This window comes from Oncorhynchus mykiss, chromosome 3, assembly GCF_013265735.2.
Source record: "Oncorhynchus mykiss isolate Arlee chromosome 3, USDA_OmykA_1.1, whole genome shotgun sequence".
Classification (NCBI taxonomy): Eukaryota; Metazoa; Chordata; class Actinopteri; order Salmoniformes; family Salmonidae; genus Oncorhynchus; species Oncorhynchus mykiss.
This window is the reverse complement of record NC_048567.1, coordinates 21,282,921-21,293,586: the sequence shown is the minus strand read 5'-3', so window position 1 is coordinate 21,293,586 and position 10,666 is coordinate 21,282,921. Positions and strand designations below refer to the sequence as shown.

The 10,666-nt window shown below is 51.4% G+C and overlaps 1 protein-coding gene across 1 annotated transcript; it reads right to left on the bottom strand.

Annotated features, from left to right (window-relative positions):
- Positions 1-7,845: 7,845 nt before the first annotated feature.
- zgc:171704 (RERG_RasL11_like domain-containing protein) lies at positions 7,846-10,090 on the bottom strand. Its single transcript, XM_021593188.2, has 4 exons — positions 9,908-10,090; positions 9,572-9,625; positions 9,399-9,475; positions 7,846-9,281 (listed from the first exon to the last, which is right to left on the bottom strand). Exons 1-4 carry the CDS (start codon positions 10,020-10,022, stop codon positions 8,865-8,867), a joined length of 663 nt encoding a protein of 220 aa, XP_021448863.2. The 5' UTR covers positions 10,023-10,090; the 3' UTR covers positions 7,846-8,864.
- Positions 10,091-10,666: the final 576 nt, after the last annotated feature.

Sequence of the window (10,666 nt, the reverse complement as noted above, 5' to 3'; positions counted from 1 at the left end):
CACACCGCCCCAGACCATGACGGACCCTCCACCTCCAAATCGATCCCACTCCAGAGTACAGGCCATGGTGTAACGCTCATTCCTTCGACGATAAACGCAAATCCGACCGTCATCCCTGGTGAGACAAACTGCGACTCGTCAGTGAAGAGCACTCTTTGCCAGTCCTGTCTGGTCCAGCGACGGCGGGTTTATGCTTATAGGCGACGTTGTTGCCGGTGATGTCTGGTGAGGACTTGCTTTACAACAGGCCTACAAGCCCTCAGTCCATCCTCTCTAAGGCTATTGCGGACAGTCTGAGCACTGATGGAGGGATTGTGCATTCCTGGTGTAACAGGCAGTTGTTGTTGCCATCCTGTACCTGTCCCACAGGTGTGATGTTCGGATGTACCAATCATGTGCAGGTGTTGTTACACGTGGTCTGCCACTGCGTGGACAATCAGCTGCCCATCCTGTCTTCCTGTAGTGCTGTCTTGGGTGTCTCACAGTACGGACATTGCAATTTATTGCCCTGGCCACATCTGCAGTCCTCATGCCTCCTTGCAGCATGCCTAAGGCACGTTCACGCAAATTAGCAGGAACCTTGGGCATCTTTCTTTTGGTGTTTTTCAGAGTCAGTAGAAATGCCTCTTTAGTGTCCTAAGTTTTCATAACTGTGACCATAATTGCCTACCGCCTGTAAGCAGCTAGTGTCTTAACGACCATTCCACAGGTGCATGTAAATGACTAGTTTTACAGTAGCTGTCAGTTTGTCATGTTTGTTTTTTCAACTTCACAAATAGTGGCAAGAAATTGCTTTCAAGGGTCCTTCAACAATTTCCCCAAAGACTGATTAAATTCTTATAACTGACATTATAAGTCTGAAAGTCTTCAGCTAAGTGCTTTATCATTGTATCATCAGATGGGCCTGAGCAGGCTGCTGGAGGTGGTGAGCTCTGTGCTCCAGATGCTGAAGCTGTTCTACGTGTCCCAGGTGTTGCGTCTGGAGGCCATGAGGAGGCTGGCCCTGGACCAGCTGAAGGGTCAGGTACGGGTCCTGGCTGAACTGGGACCCATCAATCAGCTGCTGGGACTGCCTGCTCAGGTGCAGCTTGTGGTGGCCGACCTACAGGAGCTGGGCAAGATCCTACTGCAGCTGCTGGTCAAATGCACCCCTCTCTACAACATGGTGAGCCTTCTAGATTTTAGTTGCACCCTTCCTTACTAGGTTATTTAACCTTCCTCATTGTATCAACTCCCCTCGTCTAATCTCTCCTTTATTTGCCCTTATATGTCTCTCTGTATGTATATTCCCCACAGTCTTAATCCCCTGTATACCCCCACCTTTTTATCTCGGTCGCTTTCTCTCTCTGTCTCTTTCTCTCTCTCTCTCTTTCTCTGTCTCTGTCTCTCTTCCTTTCTCTGTATCTCTTTCTCTCTCTGTCTCTCTGTCTCTCTTTCTTTCTCTGTCTCTCTTTCTCTCTCTATCTGTCTCTGTCTTAGCTCCAGCAGCCAAGTGATCAGGATGTGGAGGACTTCCTCAACCAGCAGGAATCCTTGTCCTCTGACACCACTCGCAGCAGTTCTGCCAGTAGCCTTTTTCTCAAGGCCATGGACGGCCGCCCACACAACAGCAAGAGCTCATATGCCCGCTCCCAAACGGGCTCAACCAGTGCCCCCAGTCCAGCCTCAGCCAAATCGCCCAACGGCAGCCGTGGCAGCCAGAAGCAGGATGACCAGACTCTCTCTCTGGAGCTTAAGAACCTGGATCTCCCTTCCACCATTGCTGTGTGTCGTCGCTCTTCAGTACGCAGGGGCTCATCCAGCAGCATCAATGCCCCAGACCCCAGCCCAGTCCCCGGCACAGCCCCAGCCAACCCAGCAAACGACGATGACCAGTCTCTCTCTCGCCAGGGCAGCCAGAAGCCTGATGACCAGCCTCTTTCTCGCCAGGGCAGCCAGAAGCAGGAAGACCAGCCTCTCTTTGTGGAGCTGGACAGCACTGTGTGCCACCGCTCTTCAGCCATCGAGTTCCTCTTAGCCCCCATTCAGTACCTGAGCCCTGAGCAACTGTCAGATGAGACTGTTATACCTGAGGTGGAGACCACGAATTTCCATCCAGACACAAGAGACGAGAGCCTACCCAGACACCAGAGCCTGTCTGCCCGCTCCCAAAGAAGCTCATCAAGTGCTGGCAACCCGGATGACCAGTCTCTCTCTCGCCGGGGCAGCCAGAAGCAAGACAACCAACCTCTCTCTCTGGAGCTGGACCCCCTGGAGCTCCCTTCTACAAGCACCGTGCGTCGCCCCTCCTCGGCTGCTGAGGTCCTCCTAGGTTCCATCCTCCAGTACCTGAGCTCTGAGCCACCCTCAGACGAGTCCATTATACCTGAGGTGGAGACCACCGAGAACCACACAGAAATCAGAGACGAGAGCCCACCCAGACACAAGAGCCTATCTACCCACTCCCGCAAAAGCTCATCAAGTGCTGGCAACTCGGATGACCAGCCCCTCTCTCGGCGTGGCAGCCAGAAGCCTGACGACCAACCTCTCTCTCGCCGGGGCAACCAGATGTCAGATGACCAGCCTCTCTCTCTTGAGCTGGACCCCCTAGAGCTTCCTTCTACCAGCACCGTGCGTCGCTCCTCCTCGGCTGCCGAGGTCCTCCTAGGTTCCGTCCTCCAGTACATTAACTCTGAGCCATCCTCAGACGAGCCCTTTGTACCCAAGGTGGAGACCACCGAGAACCACATAAAAGCCAGAGTCGATAGCCTACCCAGACCTAACGGCCTGTCTTCCAGCTCCCACTTGAGCTTGTCCAGTGCCGTTGCACCCGTGGTGGAGATCACTGAGGACCTGAGCCCTGAGCAAGGCTCAGATGAGGCCGTTGCACTTGAGGTTGAGAGCATTGGGTACTACTCAGACACAAGAGACATGAGCCCACCCAGATGCAAGAGCCTGTCTGCCCGGTCCCGTCGGAGCTCGTCCAGTGTGGTTGCAACCGAGGTGGAAACCACTGAGGGCCTGAGACCTGAGCAAGTCTCAGATGAGGTCATTGCTTTCGAGGTGGAGAGCACTGAGTACTACTCAGACGCAAGAGATGAGAGCCCATCCAGACGGAAGAGTCTGTCTGCCCACTCCTGCAGAAGCTCATCAAATGCCGGCAACCCGGATGACCAGCCTCTCTCTAACCGGGGCAGCCAGAAGCCAGATGACCAGCCTCTCTCTCGCTGGGGCAGCCAGAAGCCAGACGACCAGCCTCTCTCTCTGGAGCTGGACCCCCTAGAGCTTCCTTCTACCAGCACCGTGCGTCGCCCCTCCTCGGCTGCCGAGGTCCTCCTAGGTTCCATCCTCCAGTACCTGAGCTCTGAGCCACCCTTAGAGGAGCCTGTTGTACCCGAGGTGGACAACACCGAGAACACAGAAGTCAGAGACGAGAGCCCACCCAGATGCAAGAGCCTGTCTGTCCACTCTCGCAGAAGCTCATCAAGTGCTGGCAACCCATCAAATGTCTGCCAGGGCAGCCAGATGAGGAATGACCAGCCTCTCTCTGTGGAGTTCGACATCCTGGACATCTCTTCTACCAGTGCTTTGCGCCGCCGATCCTTGGCTGCCGAGGTCCTCCTTGGCCCCATCCTCCAGTACCTGAGCTCTGAGCCACCGTCAGACGAGACCATTATACCCAAGGTGGAGACCACCGAGAACCAAACAGAAGCCAGAGACGAGAGCCCACCAAGACACAAGAGCCTGTTTGCTCGCTCCCGCTGGAGCTCGTACAGTGCCTCTGCACCCGAGGTGGAGACCACTGAGGACCAGAGTCCTGAGAAAGTCTCAGATGAGGCCGTTGCACTCGAGGGGGAAAGCACTGAGTACTACTCAGATGCAAGAGACGTGAGCCCATCCAGAAGCAACAGCCTGTCTGCTGGTTCCCACAGAAGCTCATCAAGTGCTGGTAATCTGGATGTCCAGCCCCTCTCTCGCCGGGGCAGCCAGATGCCAGACGACCAACCTCTCTCTCGCCGGGGCAGCCAGAAGCCAGATGACCAGTCTCTCTCTTGCTGGGGTAGCCAGAAGCCAGACGACCAGCCTCTCTCTCTGGAGCTGGACCCCCTAGAGCTTCCTTCTACCAGCACCGTGCGTCGCCCCTCCTCGGCTGCCGAGGTCCTCCTAGGTTCCATCCTCCAGTACCTGAGCTCTGAGCCACCCTTAGAGGAGCCTGTTGTACCCGAGGTGGACAACACCGAGAACACAGAAGTCAGAGACGAGAGCCCACCCAGATGCAAGAGCCTGTCTGTCCACTCTCGCAGAAGCTCATCAAGTGCTGGCAACCCATCAAATGTCTGCCAGGGCAGCCAGATGAGGAATGACCAGCCTCTCTCTGTGGAGTTCGACATCCTGGACATCTCTTCTACCAGTGCTTTGCGCCGCCGATCCTTGGCTGCCGAGGTCCTCCTTGGCCCCATCCTCCAGTACCTGAGCTCTGAGCCACCGTCAGACGAGACCATTATACCCAAGGTGGAGACCACCGAGAACCAAACAGAAGCCAGAGACGAGAGCCCACCAAGACACAAGAGCCTGTTTGCTCGCTCCCGCTGGAGCTCGTACAGTGCCTCTGCACCCGAGGTGGAGACCACTGAGGACCAGAGTCCTGAGAAAGTCTCAGATGAGGCCGTTGCACTCGAGGGGGAAAGCACTGAGTACTACTCAGATGCAAGAGACGTGAGCCCATCCAGAAGCAACAGCCTGTCTGCTGGTTCCCACAGAAGCTCATCAAGTGCTGGTAATCTGGATGTCCAGCCCCTCTCTCGCCGGGGCAGCCAGATGCCAGACGACCAACCTCTCTCTCGCCGGGGCAGCCAGAAGCCAGATGACCAGTCTCTCTCTTGCTGGGGTAGCCAGAAGCCAGACGACCAGCCTCTCTCTCTGGAGCTGGACCCCCTAGAGCTTCCTTCTACCAGCACCGTGCGTCGCCCCTCCTCGGCTGCCGAGGTCCTCCTAGGTTCCATCCTCCAGTACCTGAGCTCTGAGCCACCCTTAGAGGAGCCTGTTGTACCCGAGGTGGACAACACCGAGAACACAGAAGTCAGAGACGAGAGCCCACCCAGATGCAAGAGCCTGTCTGTCCACTCTCGCAGAAGCTCATCAAGTGCTGGCAACCCATCAAATGTCTGCCAGGGCAGCCAGATGAGGAATGACCAGCCTCTCTCTGTGGAGTTCGACATCCTGGACATCTCTTCTACCAGTGCTTTGCGCCGCCGATCCTTGGCTGCCGAGGTCCTCCTTGGCCCCATCCTCCAGTACCTGAGCTCTGAGCCACCGTCAGACGAGACCATTATACCCAAGGTGGAGACCACCGAGAACCAAACAGAAGCCAGAGACGAGAGCCCACCAAGACACAAGAGCCTGTTTGCTCGCTCCCGCTGGAGCTCGTACAGTGCCTCTGCACCTGAGGTGGAGACCACTGAGGACCAGAGTCCTGAGAAAGTCTCAGATGAGGCCGTTGCACTCGAGGGGGAAAGCACTGAGTACTACTCAGATGCAAGAGACGTGAGCCCATCCAGAAGCAACAGCCTGTCTGCTGGTTCCCACAGAAGCTCATCAAGTGCTGGTAATCTGGATGTCCAGCCCCTCTCTCGCCGGGGCAGCCAGATGCCAGACGACCAACCTCTCTCTCGCCGGGGCAGCCAGAAGCCAGATGACCAGTCTCTCTCTTGCTGGGGTAGCCAGAAGCCAGACGACCAGCCTCTCTCTCTGGAGCTGGACCCCCTAGAGCTTCCTTCTACCAGCACCGTGCGTCGCCCCTCCTCGGCTGCCGAGGTCCTCCTAGGTTCCATCCTCCAGTACCTGAGCTCTGAGCCACCCTTAGAGGAGCCTGTTGTACCCGAGGTGGACAACACCGAGAACACAGAAGTCAGAGACGAGAGCCCACCCAGATGCAAGAGCCTGTCTGTCCACTCTCGCAGAAGCTCATCAAGTGCTGGCAACCCATCAAATGTCTGCCAGGGCAGCCAGATGAGGAATGACCAGCCTCTCTCTGTGGAGTTCGACATCCTGGACATCTCTTCTACCAGTGCTTTGCGCCGCCGATCCTTGGCTGCCGAGGTCCTCCTTGGCCCCATCCTCCAGTACCTGAGCTCTGAGCCACCGTCAGACGAGACCATTATACCCAAGGTGGAGACCACCGAGAACCAAACAGAAGCCAGAGACGAGAGCCCACCAAGACACAAGAGCCTGTTTGCTCGCTCCCGCTGGAGCTCGTACAGTGCCTCTGCACCTGAGGTGGAGACCACTGAGGACCAGAGTCCTGAGAAAGTCTCAGATGAGGCCGTTGCACTCGAGGGGGAAAGCACTGAGTACTACTCAGATGCAAGAGACGTGAGTCCATCCAGAAGCAACAGCCTGTCTGCTGGCTCCCACAGAAGCTCATCAAGTGCTGGTAATCTGGATGTCCAGCCCCTCTCTCGCCGGGGCAGCCAGATGCCAGACGACCAACCTCTCTCTCGCCGGGGCAGCCAGAAGCCAGATGACCAGTCTCTCTCTCGCTGGGGTAGCCAGAAGCCAGACGACCAGCCTCTCTCTCTGGAGCTGGACCCCCTAGAGCTTCCTTCTACCAGCACCGTGCGTCGCCCCTCCTCGGCTGCCGAGGTCCTCCTAGGTTCCATCCTCCAGTACATTAGCTCTGAGCCACCCTTAGAGGAGCCTGTTGTACCCGAGGTGGACAACACCGAGAACACAGAAGTCAGAGACGAGAGCCCACCCAGATGCAAGAGCCTGTCTGTCCGCTCTCGCAGAAGCTCATCAAGTGCTGGCAACCCATCCAACGTCCGCCAGGGCAGCCAGATGAGGAATGACCAGCCTCTCTCTGTGGAGTTCGACATCCTGGACATCTCTTCTACCAGTGCTTTGCGTCGCCGATCCTTGGCTGCCGAGGTCCTCCTTGGCCCCATCCTCCAGTACCTGAGCTCTGAACCATCCTCAGACGAGACCGTAATACCCGAGGTGGAGACCACAGAGAAGAATGCACAGTTAAGAGATGAGAGCCCACCCAGATGCCAGAGCTTGTCTCCCCGCTCCCGCAGGAGCTCGTCCAGTGCTGTTGTGCCTGAGGTGGAGACCACTGAGTATTGCTCTGTCGAAGGAGACGGCAGTCCACTCAGACGCAAAAGCCTGTCAATCCGCTCCCGCAGGAGCTCATCCAGTGGAGGCAACGCCCCATCCCCCCGGCTAACCCCGGACAACACACATAATGGCCTCCAGGGCAGCCAGATGCAGGACAACCTGGATGAGTTGGACACCAGCGCTGTGCGTCGCCGCTCCTGGGCTGTCGAGGTCCTCCTAGACCCCATTCTGCAGTACCTGAACCCTGGGCACTCAGAAAAGGCCGATATAGAAGAGGCCGAAACACCCGCGGTGGAGGCCACAGAGCACTAAGAAGTCACCAGTGTCCTCGAAATGGCCCCCTTTGAAGGCCCAGGTGTAAGACTTATTAGTTGATTTTAGTTTGTGGGTACACATAGGAGGACCATAGATCATTAGACATAATCTGTGATTAATCCATTGTAATACAAAATGTGTCAATGTTTGTGACTGAAAGATTCAGGCGCTCTACTTAATGTACAGACGCCAACCCAAATTTGTTTTGGTTTCCTAACTAAGCATCATGTGACATTATACACCTTGTATCCCATTATATATTAGACCTAACTATTCTTATTTGACGTGCTAACCTGATGTCGCATTCTGTTTTCTCTTTCCCAAAGTAGCCGTGAGAAACAAAGCTTGTCATGATTAAAGGTAAAGTCTTGATTGATTGGCCTAAATATGGATGATGGAAGGAAATTGAATGTGTTGAGGAATGAGCATCGAATAGACAGTAGAAAATGTATTTATTACAATGTCATAACATTTAATATTTCAGAACATGTAATACATGACACGTTTAGATTGTCCTACAGAATACATAAACATAACATTGGTTGTATTCAAGAAATAAATAACATTTGTATTGCTGATGTGAAATGTATTGAGGTTATGAAGAGTGAAATAAAGTGCCATTTCCCCATCTACAGTACAGTACTCAGCTCATACAAGTACTTTCCAAGATTAACCCATTCCGGTTTCATGCATTGTATAAACATTAAAATTACCACATATAACTTTTCCCCAAGATGTATTACACAGAAATGAAATAGTTTTATCCACATTTCAATATGTTAATTTATTTATTTACAATTCTCAAACAAAGGTGTGCACAGCACATAAGCATCAAGTCTGCTAGAACTTGCAACATAGAATTACTAAGTTTAAAGTTGTTCGTTTTTAGATAAAGTATAATACTGAAATGTAATTGTTTTGCATTGCTGATTATACACACATCAAGCCTTCAACATTTTACAAACTTTGAGTGTACATTGTCACTGAAAATAAATTCCCTAACAATTGGCAATGGGTAGGCCTTCCATCAGATCAACAGTATTGTCAGATGTCAGCTACTTCAGATTCCTGCTCATGCTTCCCATTGAACACCTATTGAGTGAAGTATGGAAGCGCACATGATTTCTTATACAGTTTATCTACAGTACTGTATACCTACTTTTCAACTTCAAAAAGTAGAATAAATGATTGATTGATTGCTTCCATCTGCAATTCAAACTTTTGTGTAACTCTACAAAGAGAACCAATTTCTCCTCTCTAAAAAACGTCCAAATTAAGTTCCCTATCAAAACCTGTTGAAGTTGTTAGAACGCGCCTGCTGTTGCACTACAACCTGCCATAGACCATTTTTCTCAATTGCGCCTCCAAGCCTGCATTGGCCAACCGCGTAGCATACCTACATGTTCTGACCATCCAAATCCCATTGCGCATAATGTAGCCTATCCTGTGGTAGATTACTCTGCACGTTTCTTCCCGAATACAGCTGACATGCTTCTCACTATACTTTTAATACCCGCGGCACCTTTCCGCAGAGCTCTCGACTCTTTGATAAGATCTATCAGTCCATGGAACACCAGCAAAACACCGTGGTATGTTTCAGCTGCGGATATCTCAAAAAATACGCAGTCTTCCGAGAGAGCAAGGAGTCGGCCCTCCTCACTTGAGACTGTCCGTCGGTGCTGCAAATCGCGTTTATTTCCAACAATGATGATGGGCGCTGTTGCAGACATCTTCCTACTGGCGTGGCGGATGCGCTGCACTTGTTGACGCACTACCTCGAAGCTGGAGCGGTCGCATATGCTGTATACCAGTATCACACCGTCTGCCCATTGAAGCTGTTTCTCACTTATCGACTCAGTTATTGCACTGTCCTAAAAACACATAAAAACATGACATATGAGTGGTCACTATGGCTAGATGACAAACATTTGCCAATGGCAAATGCGTAATGATGAATGGCGACATTTGGGTAGTCCAAGAGTGTTTACCTGTGGGTAGAGCGAGTCCCATATGTTGAAGGATATTTCCCTCCCGTCAACTGTGTCAATATGACTGTAAATTGATTCTGACGGAGAAACATATGAATTAAATCAAAAACATCATAATGTATTAAATGGACAACATTACGCACAAGATGTATGTACTCATTTGGCAGGCTTACCTATTTCACCGTACTCGCCAATAAATCTTCTGGTAATAAATCGGACGGTGAGCGCTGGAAAAGACAAAAAGTTGTGTATAGTTTAATCAAAATGTATTTGAATGGCTTGTACAAACTTTGAGTGTACATCGTCACTGAAAATGAATTCCCTAATATGCAATTGGTAGGTAGGCCTTCCGTCAGATCAGATACTCCAGATGCCTGCTCATGCTTCACATTGAATGCCCGTTGAGTGAAGGATGGCAAAGCACATGATAACTCGTTAACTGTTGAAAATACCTCTCTGTGAACATTGCAAGGTGCATATTAAACACAAAGACAAGAACACATTCTTACCTGATTTCCCTACATTTTCAGCCCCAAGTAATAAGATATTAGCTTCCACTTTTTGCTGAGTTCCCTCAATTGTCTTGCTGCAGTGATGCGAGCTGGGTTTGACTTGGACAACCATTTGGAATGGATTATGCTTCAAAAAGCTATTTTAATTACCCTGTTTTGATATAGGCTACTGTACAGTGACAAGAAATATATACAGTTTGCAAGAGCTGGAGGATAGGTGGGGCCATTTATGAACCAATGAGAAGACAGCCTGTTTAAGTGGGCTAGGTCACAACTCCGATTTTTTGATAGGGCTGTTATGTGATCATGATGGCTAGTTTTCTTGTGATAATTAAAATAACTGTTTCAGGTTGGTTTAAATCTTACATTCAACATTTTTCATTACTTTGATCGATTGGTAAATCCCCTCTACACAAACCTACTGGAAATATGAACATGTCAGAGAAATGTGAATCACTAACCAAATAATTTTATAAACATTTTGATAATTTTAGACAGCGTTAACTCTGGGAAGGCAAATGTATGCACTGCACACACCATTGACAGTTAGTACACACACTGGGGAATCAATGATTTTAACTTATCAGTTGAGGGAAGATCAAAAACCATCAAGAATGCAGCCCTCGACGACAGCCAGAAGTTGTTCACTCCTGATCAGTGTGCTTTTACTCAGGCGCCATCTGGTGGCGTTGTATCAGCATCGCCAAGACCACTGGTTTAATCTTTGGCTGCCTTATGCTCATGCAGTGCACCTTT

Bases quoted from the DNA above. Each gene is read 5' to 3' on its own strand.
- zgc:171704 (XM_021593188.2), bottom strand. From the start codon at position 10,022: ATGGTTGTCCAAGTCAAACCCAGCTCGCATCACTGCAGCAAGACAATT. The intron at 9,626-9,907 runs GTAAGAATGTGT...TGTCTTTTCCAG, and splicing joins TGAAAATGTAGGGAAATCAG to CGCTCACCGTCCGATTTATT. The intron at 9,282-9,398 runs GTAAACACTCTT...ATGTGTTTTTAG, and splicing joins GGGACTCGCTCTACCCACAG to GACAGTGCAATAACTGAGTC.